We start from the raw sequence: 19,522 nt of genomic DNA on the forward strand, positions 1-19,522 counted from the left end.
TGGACCAAAAAGTCGTTCAAATGCCCTACCCTTAAGCGTTGTAAGGCCTCTCCCCGATGACAAATTTTCACTGAGCTATAATCAATCAATCAATCAAATCAATCAATCAATCAATCAATCAATCAATCAATCAATCACTGATCATGCTTTACAAACAGGGAATTATTATATTAATGACACCTAAAACTATATAGAAGCCGTTTACAGTGAGCCATCCATTCACAAAGGCCAAATCATGTTCATGAAAACTCCTCTACTTCCCCAAATTGAGGAAAATCTACGCGCGAATTCCGCTAGACCAAAAGAAAAATCCAGTTCAGATTACCCCATCCCCGGGTACAATACAAACTCAAATTCCCGGGGTATGCCAGGAGGGTATGGGTGTTGAATGTTCAAATTGATCGGCACATAACACAGTAAACATCGTAAAAGAAAGTAGATAAATGCTGGTAAATGTGCTTTAAGTATAAACGTGATTAATATATTGAAGAATCATAAGGATAAATGTGGATAAATACTGTGGGCTATTGTTCTACCATATATCAGAAGTTACTTTCTAAGGTCACAGTACCTTAAAGCTTCTTTGTCTGAATAGCCACAAGTCTAAGCCTAAGCTGCTAAATACAATAGCTTATCAAGGGCGCCCAACCGATCCAATGGGTTGAATATCTCTCCGGGAGACCTTATAATTGTCTTAGAAATTCGGATTTAGTCAATGTAAAGAAAATTAAACTTTTCTTCGGCAAAATGCCTCCTCAAAATTTCGTAACAATGGAAAACTAATTGTTTTCTTTTTCGGAGGGGGAAATGTTTTGTTTTAGGTGCGAGATAAGCTGGCCAGCTAGCGCCTTCAAAAGGCCAACAATGGTCGCAAAATCTGTTGAATCAGATTTCGTTCTCTTTAAGCGCTCTGTGATCAAACTGTATTATATAGTTCACGTAAAGGTGCCTTTATAAGACCACAAAACGATCTGCGAACACAGAAAATGTTTTTTTAGTATTTTGGTAAAGTGTTTATGTTGGGTATCCCTAACTAGCATAAGAGTCACATCAAATCCTGGTATGACAATAATAAAATATACAAATGACAGATTGGATTTTAGTCAACCGACTCGATTGAGATGAGAGAACGTAATTCCCAAAGGCATTTTCGCTCTAAAAAACACCTCATCGGTAAGCAGTGCATCCCATGACAGGAAAATCATCTGCTCCTCGTGGATTGGACAATTTTGATCAGTTTAAATTACATTTAAAGGAACTTACCGGTGAATTGAGAAGGCCGGGGCTGGAGATCTTAGGATCTTCTGTACTTTGATTTTTTTTAGTGTGCTATTTTCAAGACTCAGCACTTGCAAGAAATAATGTTTCGGAAGGGGGTTTTCAATTGAGTATCGAATGCAATTCGAGTTTGCTTTAGTTTAAATTTGCGTCACTGCGCTCTGTGTTTTGCTTAAAAAAAATTGCGCCATTTGCTCAATCAATGAGAAACAAAAACGAAACCAACCGTGATTTTCTCGTGCACATTTTCCCACCCTTCCGCAGGTGACATGAATTTGCTTTGAATTCTGATTGGTTCCTTGTGTTGTTAACGTCTGTTTACTCGTTTGTGGTTGGCCAGAGTAATTGCCTTGTGTCTAGTTTTACGACACTCAACTGAAAACCGTTATATCTCCTAAGCACTATTGGTATAAATTCAGCCTTGCTCGAAAGCATGTGTTGTTTTCTGCCTCGCACACGGCTCAAATAATTGAACTGTGTAATGTCATTGGTCCCCCCGCTACCGACCTTGTTTTTGTTATTATTATTATTATTATTATTATTATTATTATTATTATTATTATTATTGTTATTATTATTACTTAGACCACTCACTATTTATTCGGAATTAACCGACTATGTTTATCTTTTTTAACAGCTTTTTCTCGATAAGAAAACAACAACAACAACAACAACTACCAATTGCAATTTCCGGGATCAAACTTGTTCGGCACAGCTTAAGACGCGCATGCTGTTCTCATTATTTTCTTCATTTAACTTCTTCTTGTTCCACCCACAAAGCTATTAACAGCGAAAGAACTGAGCCAAACAGTTTGCTAAAAAAAGGTTACATTTTAAACACTAAGTTAGATAACTTAACTTGCGCCCTGCTATCAAGACCATTGATCACAATTTCTAGCTTCTTAGATTCAGCCAGACAGACAGATCTGACCAGTAGAAATTGGCTTATGTTACCTAACTGATTTAAGGTATGATGGAAGAGCAATTCACACTGGCATCCTCATTATGATTACAATTTTCATTTCCCCATCCATTGTGTCTGCAATTGTGGATGTACGACTCACTTCCGGTACATGCCACGTCATCCATCCATATAGGCCCAGATCCCTGGCCGTACTTGGCGCTTCCAGGGGCTTGAGAGGCTTGTGGGAATCCAAGCTGCCTGCAAATCACGTTAGCATCATTCATATCCCAGCTATCATCACAAATTGTTCCCCACTGATTGTTATAGAAGATTTCAACTCTGCCGGCCAATGGAGAACCACCACCCACAAGGTGAACGGAGTCAACAACTAGGAAAACAAGAATGGAACACCATTTTTTAAACTAAATGTTCGACTACAGTTTTTCCACCTCAGTATGCTTAGATATTTTAACCAAAGCAACTGAAATAAGTTTTCTTGACGTTTTGAGATAGTTTCATTTCGTTTTGAAGACTGTCGCAATTTATGCGAATATACGCCCCCCCCCCCCTTTTTTTTTTACCAATGTACAACAACACAACAAATAAGGTAAATCTTATTTTTAGTACCGTAACTTTGAATTACAGCAACACTACCTAAAATGTTGTTTTTACCTCAGATACTAAATGATTGCTTGATACTGGAGGTTTCAAAAAGGGGTTTTCGGTCTTTCGGGGTCAGGTGCTTTGGAAATGACTGTTGTCATGCTTAACTGCCACAATACTCTTTCGGTTATTGGAACCATCGCTTGTAAATATGACAAATTAAAAAAAGACCTTCTTATACTGACTTGTAATGGTGTCAAGGGGGTGGGGGGGGGGGGGGGAGGGATGTAGGAAGCTGTTACTCCCGAGTATCACCTGGTTGCGATTTTGCGACTCCTCTAATCAAGAACAGGGTATCCATCTGAGGCATTTTCTGTAACAGGGTTTACTGATATTACAAATGCAGAGATGCTTCAAAATATAAGGTTTACTAACTTGTTCACAGAGAATTCATAGAGAACCAAAATAAATTGCACTATTTTGAATGTAACGAATGAACAGACGATGTAATAACTTATGCAATGGGATACTAAGTAAATTGGCAATTTCTAGAATGAGGTATCATTTTGAAACCTGGTGTGGCACACCCCCCGCCCCGCTACCCTTCCCCCGGGACTTCTTGATCTCTTTAAATGGTTCCTACCGTGATAACTTGCTGCAAAACCACTTTTTAAGGCACTATGATCGGTGGTAAACCTTACAAAAAACTTGTTCTGCGAACTTGTAATGGCTCCAGGCAGCGATGTTCCGCTAAATTTTCCAATTAAAGAAGACGAAGACGATCCACCATCATAGACATAAACGTTATCGTGCACCGATTCAGTTTCAAACCTGAAGAACACAAGTTTCAAGTTTGTGTTCGAAGACAAAGTCCACTGGCAATCCATATCATTGCTGTAGACTCCATTTTTGTTTGAAAATATGATGCCACTTGTGCTGGATCGAGTGACCAGTAGATTTGAGCAAGAACTAGTTGCAGTCACAGATAGCACTGTAGAATTATGAATGTAAAAGAACACCATAAGAGTTGTGATTAATCTTCCAGGTGGTTTCTATCTTTTTCGGGTCTCGAGAAGAAGAATCGAGAGAGGCTTAACAGAGAGGAGAGGTGAAGGGGGAGCGAGGGATTAGGGGCTTATTAACAGACAGTCACTAGGCTTATTGGAGAAAGGAATTGATAGAGAGGGGTGGGCTCAGTAGAGCTTTTCTGGAAAATAGCAATCCCTGTATGCAGAAGCACTTCGGAAAGTACCGAAAATATCTCAGTATAGTAGCCGCCCTGTGCAAAGTGGGCGGCTGTACACATGCAGGTAGGCTACAAAATAAATAATTAAATTTCATAGTCCCATGCAGTGTTGCTTACAATTAACAAGCAAGAAGGTAAGAAGGCTTCCATCTATAACAACTAGGCCCCGGGGGGGGGGGGGGATTACAGGGGACGGGGGGTGTTGCAAAGTATATAAGAAGAGGGGGTTACATAGTTTGGAACATTTTTGACACAGTCTTGGCATAACTTGAAAGCGTCTTGAAAAAATTGGCCGACATTCACCTACCCCCCTAGTCCCCACCTATTCGTAATAAATGAAAGCCCCGCTTGCTTGACGTTTCCGAAGCTAAACAGCTAATTTAAGATGCGAAAAGGACAAGTGTTTATGTAATGTTAAGGTCGCACGATTTCTGAGTATAGAATCGGGGAGCTAACACATTGGCATTGTAATCATTTTTGGAAATCAGCATAGAAAGGGTTTCATCAATCGCCATGACTCCCCTTTTTTAATTGTTTAGTGCGTCATTGTTAACGATAATTGAGCGAATGTAAAGTGAAACCCTAAACCAACCTTGGCAGGTTTTACCATTGCCAGAGTATCTACCGCTGCATGTACAGCGATAAGATCCAGGAGTATTGGTGCAGATGGCATTGGCAACGCAAACGGGAGAAGAGGCGGTGCACTCGTCAATGTCTGAGTAGACAACAAGGGAAAAAAAATAAAAATTAATGATATACTTTATATATTATATTATATATTAATTATATATTAATTTTTTTTGTTAGTGTACTGAAATACCTCAACAACTAAGTAGTTCAAATAGGTCCATTCACGCGCACATTAACGTAGCTTTCACATGAATGGCCCTTTTTTAACCATCCTATGGAAACGAAGGTATCAGAAAAAACAAGGAAAACAAAACTGGTATTTTATTTACCTACTTTGAACCAAACAGAAAGACGATGGAGTAAACTGACAGAAGAGCAACTCCAGCGTCAAAACTCAGGCAGTAGAGTAATTTTGATGAAATCCGGAGAACGTGGGTTCGATCCCCCCTCATATCAAAGATTTTTACTTTGCTTCTTAATGTCTCCCATTTTCTGAATGGTGCTCAAAGTTAGTAGGAAAATTCATGGGTTCACTTTAGCACTCTAACTACAGGGTAAATTTTCTAAACCATCATTTGTGTCATAAGTGAATTTTTTTGAGCATCATTGTTAACGATAATCGAGCGAATGTAAAGTGAAACCGTAAACCAACCTGTGCAAGTTTTACCATCGCCTGAAAATCCACCCTTGCATGCACAACGATAAGACCCACGAGTGTTGGTGCAGATGGCATTGACATCACAAACGGGAGAAGAGGCAGTGCACTCGTCAATGTCTGAGTAGAAGACAACGATGAAAAACGACTATTAAACTTTTAGTCTTCGGTTACAAACCAAACATACATGCAAATGAAAATGACATTTTGTAAGTGTACTGAAATAACATAACAATTAAGTAGTTTTAAAAGGCCAATTCACGAGCGGGCATAAAAGTCATTTTTAAATGAAAGGCCTGTTTTGTACCATCTTATTAGAAACGAAGAGATTAGGTAAAACAAAATGGTATTTTATTTACCACCTTTGGGCCAAACAGACAGAGGAGAAAGTAAACTGGTGGTCTAGCTTCGTCTAATCCATCATTTGTGTCAATAGTGAATTGTCCAGTGAGTTTCTGGAAACGATAATCAGGCAAGCGTAAAGTGAAACCGTAAACCAACCTGCGCAAGTTTTACCATCTCCTGAAAATCCACCCCTGCATGCACAACGATAAGAACCACGAGTGTTGGTGCAGGTGGCATTGGCATCACAAACGGGAGAAGAGGCAGTGCACTCGTCAATGTCTGAGTAGAAGACAATGATGAAAAACAAATATTAAAGTTTTAGACTTCGGTTACAAACCAAACATCCATGCAAATGAAAATGACATTTTTTAAGTGTATTGAAATAACACAACAATTAAGTAGTTTTAAAAGGTCAACTGACGAGCGCATAAAAGTCATTTTCACATATATGGCCTGTTTTGTACCATCCTATGAGAAACAAAGAGATTAGGTAAAACAAAATGGTATTTTATATACCTTTGCAAGTTTTACCATCGCCTGAAAATCCACCCTTGCATGCACAACGATAAGAACCACGAGTATTGGTGCAGGTGGCATTGACATCACAAACGGGAGAAGAGGCAGTGCACTCGTTAATGTCTGAGTAGAAGACAACGATGAAAAAAAACTATTAAAGTTTTAGTCTTCGGTAACAAACTAAACATACATGCAAATGAAAATGACGTTTTGTAAATGTATTGCAGTAAGACAACAATTAAGTAGTTTTAAAAGGTCAATTCACAAGCGCATAAAAGTCATTTTCACATGAATGGCCTGTTTTGTACCATCCCATGAGAAACGAAGAGATTAGGTAAAACAAAATGGTATTTTATTTACCACCTTAGGGCCAAACAGACAGAGGAGAAAGTAAACTGGTGGTGCAGCTACTCCGGCCTTGAAGCTCAGTCTGGAGAGAAATGGTTGATCAAATCCTGAGGGCGTGGGTTCGATTCCCGCCCAGGTCGCAGATTTTTTCTTTGCCTCGGGTAGTCCAATTTTTTGAATAGGGCCCACACTCAATAGGAAATTTCATGGGTTCACTTTAGCACTCTAACACACACTACAGAGTTAAACTTCTTATCCATTTTTTGTGTCAAGCCAAAAAATTACTTTGCTAGGGAAGGCCTTACGAGTTGACTCACTGACTCTGTTTGTGCCTTTCTCTATCTCTCGCTCACACACTCCCCCACTCACACACTCACCAACCAACTAACTGACCAACAAGCTACTTAACTAACAAAAAAAAACGAGCTATCAAAAGCTGAACTTACCCTCTGTCTCCATGTTACAGTGAGCAAGTACAGATCTGCCAGGTTTTATAGTAGAAAACCAGTATTTGCCGCTCACCACTTCTCCCTCACTTGCTTTAATTTCTTTACAAGTTTCAGCTGGCAGCTCAGGAATGGAACCGAGGGGAACTAGATAGGAAAATAAGCCAATGACAAGAATGAAAAGCCGTTGTGTATTCTGTGATATACCAAAAGTTGTACTGAACTGTAATTTCCTAATGTCCTGATGGTATTGCACAGTAATAGAAAATAATCTACAATATTTGAGTTCTGAATTTTCCCCAAACTTCACAAAGTTGACAAAATTGACCAAAACATAGTCATAACCAATAGATGAACCCTAAAATCATCTCAAAGCACGGGAGTCACCGCGCAAGAGAGTTATTTTTATTCATTAAAACAGGAATATTCCAATTTAGCAAAAACCTGCCCGTTAAAATTTTGATTTCCGTAGTACAACATCAAATTCAATGAACACTGGCCTGTCATACCAAGTTGTTCCGAGTTAAATTTTTGAAAAAGGCTCCAAGTCGAAAAAGCGCTTGTTCGGATATAAACAAAGTTATAAACATTCAAATTCTGCGCGAGTAGAATCACCTCCTAACTCCTTCCTTACTCCGCCTTTCTAGATAGGGTTACGACAACACAATTAGTATCTTCTGGACTGGTAGATCGAAAAAAATGACTTTTTTTTATCAAATGGACCATAGCCGCTTTGCATTTGGAAATTTCGGAAACGTTCCGCGTCAAATGGAAAGGCTTTTTTTGTTGTTGTTCCAAGCTTGCAAAGCCATTGGTAGATCAAAACAACGTACGCAATAGCAAGAGCACAAAATGGAAACGAAAAACAAGTACAAATGGAACAGTAATTTCCTCTCCACTGGTTGGAAAGGAAAGAGAAGAGTTCTACCAATTAAGGTCGTCCGTTTGTTCCAAAAGTTATTGATTTGATTTGCGCGGACCATTTGCATTTCAAATGCTAAACGGAAAATTTTGGCTAAATATAAAACGCCTCTTGTCTGAGGTATAAATACCTTTTGTTATGGTCTCTTATTTATTTGTGTTTTCAGCACCAGCTTACCTCTTTTCATGTCTCGTCTGTAATAATAACTACCAGGATCAGGAACGAAATCCTCGGGTCTTGCGGCTTCCTTTGTTCTATCATTAAATTCACACATGCCAACGGACATAACAAAATTAATACTTTGGCATCTGTCTTCCTGTCGGCAGACAAGCGCACACTCAAGTCCGAGTTTTGCCATCATCGTCTTATAAGTGTGACCTTTCAGTCTCCACCTCAAGACAGATTTCTCAGATTCAACGGGAGTACATTGGCTATCTGTTCGGTGGAACATTTGGCTGAGGGAAAGCAGAACTGCGATGTGGAAAACTTTTTTTTCGTCCATTTTGATCAAAAGTGACTCTGCTGTTGGTAAACAGATGTGAGACATTTAAAGGTGAGTTTCCTCGCGGTCATTCATAGATCCTCAAAAAAAAAAAAATAAAATCATGAAACAAACGCTATTAGAACAACAATAAAAAACAAACAATATGGCATATAACACCATTTTGTACAATGTGGCTATCCTCTTTGTTTTCTCATTAACTCTATTGTGTTGTTGCCGTCACCGTAGTAGCTTCTTAAACTCTCTGATATTGTCTGCAGACTTTAATGATTCATGTAAAGAAAGCTGTCAAATTTACCTCTTTCGCACAGAACTCCCCTCCCCACATCCCGCCTTTTTGTTCAAAACATGGCAACGCTGTTCAAAGATCACCATCGTAGACTCAATACTCGTCAGGTATTCTGCATTGTTATTCAACACATTGTAACACTGCACAAGTGCACTGAATATACGTCGTCCGTAGCCAACAGACATCCTTTGCAAATAAATTGTGCTTTTCTATCAATTTGATTATGAAAATTACGGGTAGAATCATATTTACAACGTTTCGCTGTCCTCATGACACCATCATCAGGTCAAAATATATTGTTCAACAGATAACAAGAATATTAATGTTCAAGTTCAAGTTCAATCCCTTGAGGCTAGGTGAAGAGTTTTTCTTTTATCGAGTCACTTTGTGTCAATGTGTTGAATAATTGAACAATTATCCTACTCAGTCTTGCAGAACACCCCCAAATTTTAGCCAACTCTGCCCACGGCCTCCTCGGCTAAGTATCAGCCGATTTTCTGTGCGACTTCGCAGGATAATTGTTAAATATACGTAATCTCTTGTGTAGCGGAGAATAATGTAACAAATATAAAACCAACTCCAGCTTTTCTGCCCTAAAAATGCTTTGTCACCGGTCGCCGCCCTTCCAACATAAATTGCAGCAACATTGTTGTTATGGCAGGGTTTCATAAACAGTCCTTCGTAAACTATGTAGTTCTATGTCATTGACGAAGCCTCCATATCAAAGTCAGTACAGTTTACGTGTGTGCAGGTATGTGGTATGAGAATGATGGAATATTGGTAGAAAACCGTTTTATACCCTAGTTAGGACTATGCTTTCAAATTGATCGACAAGATGTGGATTACAAAATAAACTGATTGCTCATCAACTTGGGCTCCTGTTATGAGTTAATCCCAGTCGTTCTATCTTCAGCCCTTGTGTTCATTGTTTAGAATATTTTTCAGATCGAAGACAAAACCCAAATAATACACGTTACTCTGTTATACAAATCGCCAGACGTATGACGAATTAAAAACATATAAACAAACTTAATTAAACTTTCTAAACCTGGCCAAACGAGGGCGTTAAATTAAATTTATCCGCAGTACACTTTCAGTTATTTTTGGTGAGACCCACACATAATAAAGGTGACCCACACATGAATTATACTTGTACCCTTTTCCCTTGTTCATTACTAATTAAACGACAGCAAAACCCAATACGAGTACAACTGTCATTTGGGTAGAATGGTTTAACCCTTGCTCGGATCCTTGAGAAACAGGTCAGAAATATTCACTTTTACAGTCAACAACTCAGGATGTTAAAGTCAAAATGCCTCAACCGGTTTCTTGCACAAAGTGGAAAACGGCTCATTTCCAAACATCAACTTCTGCCTCAAAACTGTTGGAAATGACGGATGTATAAAAAGTTTGAATAGGAAAGGAAATGAAATAAATTTAACTTCCAAACGCCAAATGTAGTTTGATGTTCACCATGAAATAGATTACTTGACAAAAGACAACATGAGTGTGAAAACAAATGTTTTTACATATTTTAAGGAAGGTTGCCTGATGCTTTAATCAGGGAATTTCTGAAATGTTGCAGAAAAGTGTGATGGCCACTAACTCAATACAACACTGAAAGTCACAGATGCGATATAATTCCTAACTATGCGTCATACGGGAAAAGCCATAATCTATTCCACACAACTCATTTAAAACAACTAACACCGAAAATTTAATCGAATTTAATCGGTTAAATCATCCTTGACAAATCTTTACTCAAACACTATTTTCAAGAAAACGTCATTAAAGTTGCGAGAATAGTATTTTAGCGTTGTTCTGGACAATTTGTGGTCAAAATGTTTTGAAAAGGGTAGGAAAATTACTATTTTCGCTTGCATTGTCACCAGATGCGCCACGTATCCCTCTAGATTACATAAGAATTGAAAATATCCCGAAAAAAGTCGAAATGTTTAACTTTTAATTCTACAGAACATACACGCACACAACAACGCTTTTTCAGGCAATTTCAAGTGAAATTCTGCCTTAAGCTTGCCGCACACTTCAGAAAAGAGCTGAGCAAACTGCCTCGTGAGGCACCGCGAGGCAAAAAGCTGAGCTGTTTCCTCAAGTGTGCAGTTGAGTTTTCGTGAGAATTTCGCCTCGTGAGGCGAAATCTCAAATATCAAACACGACAGATATTTTCCTCACGGCCTCGCGAGGCAAAAAACTCACGAAAACTCAACCGTACACATGATGAAACAGCTGAGATGATGTTCTCGCGAGATAGTTTGCTTAGCTCTTTCCTCAAGTGTGCGGCACTCCAGGCCTTAAACGGCGTACACTCTTGGGAACACTTATAAATCTACTTAAATCATCATTAAAATAAACTCTCTCTCTCTCTCTCTCTCTCTCTCTCTCTCTCTCTCTCTCTCTCTCTCTCTCTCTCTCTCTCTCTCTCTCTCTCTCTCTCTCTCTCTCTCTCTCTCTCTCTCTCTCTCTCTCTCTCTCTCTCTCTCTCTCCAAAGAAAAAAGACAAAAAGGAAATCACGTGATGTAACAAACCGATATCGACTTCAATATAGTGCAATAAAAGGTTTCTTACCTACTAATATGTATTCCTGTCCGGATGTGAATCTCAAGGCAGTGCGTTTATTAACTCTTTTTCGCTTAAAATTAGCGAAGTGCCTCGTTTTCCAGGTGACATCTGTAAGACATTCTAGTATAAATGAGCGCTTCAAACAATGTTTGTTTCTCGAGCATGTATCTTGCATTTGAATTTTACTTTTGGGCGTTAATACTAGCAGGCAAGTCAAAAGTTTATAGAAAACGACAAAACCTTTAAGTTTACAAAACATGTTTCGGCAGCGACTTCTGTCATCTTCAGTTAGTGAAAGTACAAAGTGTTGGAAGTTGAAGTTTATAATAAGTAGTCACTTTTCACTTTTCATGTTCATTTTTTTTTTGTGTGTCACCGTTTATCATAATTAGCATTTTTGTGTTCTCATTATAAATTCAACTTTCAACGCTTTGTATATTAACTTACTGAAGATGACAGAAGTCACTGCCGAAGCATGTTTTGTAATCGTTTTCTTTAAACCCTAAAATTTTACAATTGTATTACCATGTATTATGTATTATGTATTATTAGTTCAACGCACATTCCTAATCATTTAAAATTCCCATTCGTAGATACCTACATTAGAATTTGCGTGCGAAAGTGCATGTTTACGCCGGCAGGTGCGAAAAAAACGTTTACTTTTTAACCAATCAAAAAGTAGACGCAACGTTCAACCTTTTTTATACCCTTTACCCTCCCACGTAGACGCCCTTCGGGCTCGTCTCGAACGTGATTCGATTCGATTCGTTCCATTGTTTTTAGCTTCTTTGTGCAATGATTTCTCGAATATGAACTCAAGAAAACTAGTTTCCATTGATCTACACATTTAAAGCATTTCCTCAACCATTTAAAAATTTCCATTTATGATAACAGCAGTTATCTTTACACGTGCAAACGTGACAAAAACTGTGCTGTATCCCTTTCTGTCCTTTTAGGACAAAACAAGTCCTTAATTAAAGTATTTAGAAACGATTTCTAATGGAACCTTTATCTATGCATGGTTGTCGAACTAAAAGATTTTGCATGTGGATATAACTTTATAAGTCACATTTGTCTTAAATTCATGTGCATTTAAAGGAATGTACTTTACGTTCACCTGCCGTTGTATGCTTTTTGGTTTGTCCAGCTTTCATGCAAACAATCTTTAAACACTTTTAATACTCCTTCTCGTTCATTCAAGGAATTCATTTGAAAACAATTAAGTATAAAAATAAGTATTACAGGTAGTTTTGTTTGCGAAATATCGATTAAGGTGATTCATGTTGGAATGCACCGCGCATTTTTACTGCGTATAACTTCTTCCGTCATTAGCGCGCACGCACGTTGGAAACATAAAGCCCTGGTACAACGGCACATGATAGTCAATGATAGTAGATGAAGTTAAAATTCGCGTGCTCGTTTGACCACCAACTATCATGCGCTATCATCGATTATCATCGACTATCATTTACTTTGAGCGTGTTCAAATTCTTCATGATAGTTTTTCCAGTTTGATTACGCACAGTTGGTGATAGCTCTTTGGTCAGCTGTTTTCTCCACCAGCGCGTTTTAGATTCATTTTCAGTTGTTTTTTCCAACAACTGAAGGAAAACGGAGCAGCCTACCGCTTTTTTTCGCCGCGAAAAATTCATTCATGCGAAGTTTTGTAACTTAACGCGACGTCATGTTTACAGTGTTTACACTCGGCAGATGCCTGACGCTATAATGGCTTGCGCTAAACTAACGTCGGTTATCACGAGTTTCGTTGAGCCGTTTGAGCACTCGCTTAATAGTTTCCTTACTCAAAGTGAGTTCTACCTAGGGAAGGTTGAGGGAGGAATTTTAAGCTAGGTTGCCTGGTGTTTTAATTCAAGGAATTTCCGAAATGCTACAGATAAGCGTAATGGCGACTAACTCAAATGTTGCAGAACAAACACGCACACAATAACGCTTTTTCAGGAAATTTCAAGTGAAAATCTGCCTTACGGCGTACGCTCATGCGAACAACAACAACGACAAAAGACTATGTAAAAGGAAAGAATTAAATTAAATTACTCCACTTAAATAATCATAAAAATAAAATCTATCTCTCTTTCTCACAAGAAAAACAAAACAAAACAAAAGACAAACAAAAAAAAAAAAAAACACACTAGATATATCAAACCGATATCAACTGCAAAATAGTTCAATTAAAGTTTTTATACCTTCTGATATTTATTCCTGTCCGGATGTGAATCTCAAGGCAGTGCGTTTATTAACTCGTTGCTTGCTTAAAAGTAGCAGGGAAGTGCCCTGTTATCCAGGTAACATCGACTTAAGCACAGAAAAAACACCTGTTTCTTAAATATCTCCCTTAAATGCAAATTTAAGTATAGTGCATGAGAGTTAGGTTTCACAAATGGAGAGACTGGCAACCTGCTTTCCAAAACAAGTGTTTGCTAATGGGTGATTTTGACGAACTTGACGTAATTTATGTATTTCCGCTACGTTTATATATCGCAAAATATTTTGTCTTTTAAACATGCGCAGTTATAAAACATGAACACAAAAATTCATTTTAATGGGGCATCTAAGTCGCGTTCGAAGTGTAATTTGCAATGTATTAACTATAGTCATCAGAGCCCGATTTTCTAAGTGCATCCCTATGTAAACTTGTAAGACATTAAATTATAAATGAGCACTTCAAACAACGTTTGTTTCTCCAGCACGTATCTTGTATTTGGACTTTACAATTGTTTTTAACTACTTTGTAAACAATTCCGAGATCATACTCACTCAGTAAATCCTTTTACGATGTATTATTAGTTTAACGCACATTCCTTATCATTTAAAATTCCCATTTGTAGATTCTATATTAGAATTTGCGTGCGAAAGTGCATATATTACGCCGGCAGGTGCGAAATAAACATTTACTTTTTAACCAATCAAAAAGTAGATGCAACGTTCAACCTTTTTTGTATCCTCCTTACCCTCCCACGTTGTTGTTCTACGGACTCGTCACGAACATGATTCGATTCGATTCTTTCCAATGTTTTTAGCTTCTTTGTGCATTGATTTCGCGAATATGAACTCAAGAAAACTAGTTTCCAATGAACTACACGTTTAAAGGATTTCCTCAATCATTTAAAAAAATTTCCATTTATGATAACAGCAGTTATCTTTCCTGTGCAAGGGTAAACAAAACTGTGTTGTATCCCTTTCTGTCCTTTTAGGACAAAACAAGTCGTTAATTAAAGTATTTAGTAACGATTTCTAATGGAGTCTTTATCCATGGTTGTCGAGCAAAAAGATTTTGCATGTGGATATAACTTTATAACTCACATTTGTCTCAAATTCATGTGAAGTTTAAGGAATGTATTTTACGTTCACTGCCTTTGTTTGCTTTTTGGTTTGTTCACTTTTCATGCAAACAATCATTAAACACTTTTAATATCCCTTCTCGTTCATTCGAGGAATTCATTTGTAAAAAGTATTACAGGTAGTTTTGTTTGCGAAATATCGATTATGGTGATTCTATCAGAATGAACGGCGTATTTTTACTGCGTATAACTTCTTCCGTCATTAGCGCCCACGCACGTTGAAAACATAAATCCTGGGAAAACGGCACATGATAGTCAATGATAGTAGATGTAGTTAAAATTTTTGCACGCTTGCTTGACCACCAACTATCATGCGCTATCATCGACTATCATCAACTGTCATTTATTTTGAGCGTGTTCGAATTCTTCATGATAGTTTTTCCCGTTTGACCACGCGCATGATTGTTGATGATAACTCTTCGGTCAGCTGTTCTCTCAATCAGCGCTCTCTAGATTTATTTTCAGTTAGTTCTTGCAACAACTGAAGGAAAACGGAGCAGGCTGCCGCTTTCTTTCGCCGCGAAAAATTCAGCCATGCGAAGTTTTGTTAACGCGTCGTCATGTTTGCGGTGTTTACACTCGGAAGGTGCCTGACTCTAATGGCTTACGCCAAACTATCGTTGTCCAGGGATCACGAGTTTCGTTGAACCATTTGACCACCTGCTAGATAGTTTCCTAACTCAAAGCGGGTTCTACCCATGGAAGGTTGAAGGAGGCATTTTAAGATAGGTAATGCCTGCACTTTTTAATTCAAGGAATTTCTGAAATGCTGCAGATAAGTGTAATGGCGACTTAAACTCAAATTAACACCGAAAGACAAAGAAGCGATCTATTTCCTGACTATGCGTCATACGGGAAAAGCCATCATCTATTCCACACTGCTCATTCAAAACAACTAACACCGAAAATTTAACCGAATTTAATCCGTCAAATTATCTCTTAAAAGTCTTGTTTCAAAAACCGTTTTTCGTAAAACGTCGTTGAAGTTATAAGAATGATATCTTAGCGTTATACTGAACATTTCGTGGTCAAAAATGTTTTGAAAGGGGGCAGCAGAAATGCTTTTGTTTTGTTGGCATTGTAACCAGATATGCCTCGTATCTCTCTTGATTACAAGAGAAAGAAAATATCCCGAAAAAAATTCGAAAAGTTTAACTTTCAAGTTCACAGAACACACACACACACACACACACACAAAAGCTTTTTCAGGCAATTTCAGGGAAACTCTGCCTAACGGCGTGAGCTCCGGCGAACAAGAAAAACTTTTTAAAAATAAAGCTCTAAGAAATTTTGCTTAACATGTGAAGCTAATTAAAATATATATTACTTTACTTCTAAACAGGAAGGCATTAAATCATAACAATTGTAAACTAAAAAAAATCCTTTATATATAGAGCCGATGGCAACAAAGAAGAGTGCAATAAAAGGTTTCTTACCTACTGATAGTTATTCCTGTCCGAATGTGAATCTCAAGGCAGTGCGTTCATTAACTCGTCGCTCGAATAAAATTAGCAGAGAAGTGCCTTGTTTTCCAGGTAACATCCACTGAAGGCCACAAAAAACACCTGTAATTTAAACATATCATTTAAATTCAAATTAAAGTATAGTGCATGGAAGTTATGCTCCTATATGACAGGTTTCGAAAACGGCAAGACTGGCAACCTGCTTCCCAAAACAAGTGTTTGCTAATGAGTGATGTTGACGTACTTGACCTAATTTATGTATTTCTGCTACGTTTATATACCACAAAAGATTTTGTCTTTCAAAAATGCGTAATTATAAAACACGAACAAAAAAAATCATTTTAATGGGGCATCTATATAAAACACGGACACAAAAGTTCATTTTAATGGGGCATCTAAGTTGTAAATTGAAACATATTGACCGTAGTGATCAGCACCCAATTCTCTAAACGCGTCCCTAAGTAATATTGTAAGACATTTTATTATAAATGAGCGATTCAAACAATGTTTGTTTCTCGACCACGTATCTTGCATTTGAATTTTACAATTGGGGTCTTGATAGTAGCAGGCAAGTGAAAAGTTTGAAGAAAACGATAAAAACGTTAAGTTTACAAAACATGTTTCGACAGAGACTTCTGTCATCTTCGGTTAGTTAATGTACAAAAGGTTGGAATTTGAATTTTATAATAAGTAGTCACGTTTCATGTTCATTTTGTTGTCACCGTTTATCATAATTAGCATTTTTGTCTCCTTATTATAAATTCAACGGCCAACGCTTATTTGATTATATGATTATATGATTTCTAATGGAGCCTTTATCCACGGTTGTCGAGCAAAAAGATTTTGCATGTGGATATAACTTTATAACTCACATTTGTCTTAACTTCATGTGAAGTTTAAGGAATGTATTTTACGTTCACTGCCTTTGTTTGCTTTTTGGTTTGTTCAGTTTTCATGCAAACAATCTGACTCAACCAGGTAGGAATCTGCTACGTTGATATATCATAAAATATTTTGTCTTTCAAAAATGCGCAATTATAAAACATGAAAACAAAAATTCGTTTTAATGGGGCATCTAAGTCGCGTTCGAAGTATAACTTGCAATGTATTAACTATAGTCATCAGAGCCCGATTTTCTAAACGCATCCCTAAGAAAACTTGTAAGACAGTTTTAAATTATAAATGAGCGCTTTAAACAACGTCTGTTTCTCGAGCACGTATCTTGTATTTGAACTTTACAATTGTTTTTAGCTGCTTTGTAAAACAGTTCCGAAATCGATCATACTCACTCGGTAAATCTTTTTACGATGTATTATTAGTTTAACGCGCATATTTCTAATCATTTAAAATTCCCATTCGTAGATCCTTACATTAGAATTTGCGTGCTAAAGTGCATATTTTGTTTTCATATTTATTTGCTTTTTAACCAATCAAAAGGTAGACGCAAAGTTCAACCTTTTTTTTCTCCCCTTTACCCACCCACGTTGGCGTTCTTTGGACTCGTCACGAACGCGATTTGATTAGATTCGTTCCATTGTTTTTAGCTACTTTGTGCAATGATTTCGCGAATATGAACTTAAGAACTTGGAACAGTCATATCGAGCAGTTGTTTGCGAAGGCGAATAGGGTACTTGGCCTAGTGAAGAGGCTGTGAGGCAGGGACATTTGTGACGTCCAGACGAGAAAGTTGTTATACACGGCGCTTGTCAAGCCGCTACTAGAATATTCATCAAGAATGTGGTCACCATACTTAGTAAAGCATCGCAGACTGATAGAGAACATTCAGAGGCATGCCACTAAATTCATATTGAACTATCCCCCTAGAGAAGTCAGTTATGTTAATAAATTAGACCAGCTTAACCTACTACCTCTTGATTTTCGTAGACAAATGCATGATCTAGTTCTCCTGTTTAAGGACGGTGCCTACTATTGTTACTGCGCATACGTTCTGCGCATCTCGAGATACTCGGGTTTCCTATGGGTGGTGCCTACTAATACAGGGATATTTTTGCGCGCTTTAAAACTATGCGGAGAAAGCAGAACTTAGCAAGTGATTTTGGTATCCAAAAAGAAAATTGGGGGTAACCATGCATTTTTCGGAGCTTCAATTTGGAAAAAATCGCCATACATTGCTTTGTATTTTGCTGCTTCATTGGAATAATTGTTGCTTAATTATCTCTAAAAAATGCGTGGTAACCCCCAATTTTCTTTTTGAATTTCAATAGCCGCTACTAAGATCTGCTTTTCTTGCATAGTGATAAACTGCGCAAAAATACTTCGCTATTAGTAGGCACCGTCCTTAAGTATAAAACCGGAACTGTTACCAGTAACTTTGGACGTTTCATTCAAACTGCCACTTGGCAGTATAGAACCCGTAATTTTCATCAAGCCAACTTTCACCTACTTTCTAGGCACAATCAGGAATACTGTTGTAACAGCTACTTTCCTAGGACTGTTAAATTGTGGAAGAGCTTACCCAATATACTTAAGTCTAGCCAGGATCTCTTGTGGTTTAGAGTCCATCTTAACGATCACTTTAGAGGACTACTACAATCTTATAGTCCACCATGATTTGTCAATTATTTTATATATTAGGCAGTCTAATTAATTCTATGAAAATTTCCTTTTTTTAGCCTAGGGGATTTGTTACAATTGGGGCTCTGCTCTGTTCGTCTCTCCGGTCACGCCACAGCATTTTTTTTCTTCTTCTTTTTCTATTGTCATGTATCAATTTATGTATTTATTTCCTTGTGATGAATTACAATAAACTAAACTAAACTAAACTAAAGAAAACTAGTTTCCGCTTTAAGCATTTCCTGAATCATTTAAAAAATTTCCATTTGTGATAACAGGAGTTATGTTTACACGTGCAAAGGTAAAAAAAACTGTGCTGTATCCCTTTCTGTCCTTTTAGGACAAAACAAGTCGTTAACTAAAGTATTTAGTAACGACTTCTAACGGAGCCTTTATCCATGGTTGTCGAGCAAAAGCATTTTGCAAGTTGATATAACTTTATAAGTCACATTTGTCTTAAATTGATGTTGAAGTTTAAGGAATGTATTTTACGTTCACCAGCCTTTGTTTGCTTTTTGGTTTGCTCAGTTTTCATGCAAACAATCAGACTCAGCCAGGTGAGAATCGCTCAATTATACATGCACCACTGTCATACCAACCGCTTTTCAAAAACATAATTAATGATGGGGTTGTGTGGAAATCGTTACCCAGTTCTTCCGTTGACTTTGACAACATCAAGTTGGTCAAATTTATTGCTGCCTAATGCTATTTCTCCTTAAGTCTTGGTGATTCATTTTTACGGTTTGCGCGCGCGAGTTGCGCTTAGGATTTCCCGCCAAAAATTTCCCAGAAGGATGCGTATTCTGTGTATTCCAAGTAAACCGTATTCCTTCCATTCTGTTCATTCTGCTATCAGGAGCA

The 19,522-nt window shown here is 37.7% G+C and overlaps 1 protein-coding gene across 1 annotated transcript in view; it reads right to left on the bottom strand.

Moving 5' to 3' along the window:
- LOC146454389 (scavenger receptor cysteine-rich domain-containing protein DMBT1-like) overlaps positions 1-19,522 on the bottom strand; it is a 46,674-nt gene that overhangs the window by 16,153 nt on the left and 10,999 nt on the right. Inside the window, exons 6-11 of the mRNA XM_085095505.1 lie at positions 6,178-6,300; positions 5,818-5,940; positions 5,314-5,436; positions 4,624-4,746; positions 3,429-3,776; positions 2,247-2,570 (exon numbers count right to left, since the gene is read on the bottom strand). Of these exons, the coding sequence (XP_084951631.1) occupies positions 2,247-2,570; positions 3,429-3,776; positions 4,624-4,746; positions 5,314-5,436; positions 5,818-5,940; positions 6,178-6,300 (1,164 nt within the window). The remainder of the gene's footprint in view (positions 1-2,246; positions 2,571-3,428; positions 3,777-4,623; positions 4,747-5,313; positions 5,437-5,817; positions 5,941-6,177; positions 6,301-19,522) is intronic.

This window comes from Pavona decussata, unplaced genomic scaffold, assembly GCF_977016875.1.
Source record: "Pavona decussata unplaced genomic scaffold, jaPavDecu1.1 SCAFFOLD_302, whole genome shotgun sequence".
Taxonomy (NCBI): domain Eukaryota; kingdom Metazoa; phylum Cnidaria; class Anthozoa; order Scleractinia; family Agariciidae; genus Pavona; species Pavona decussata.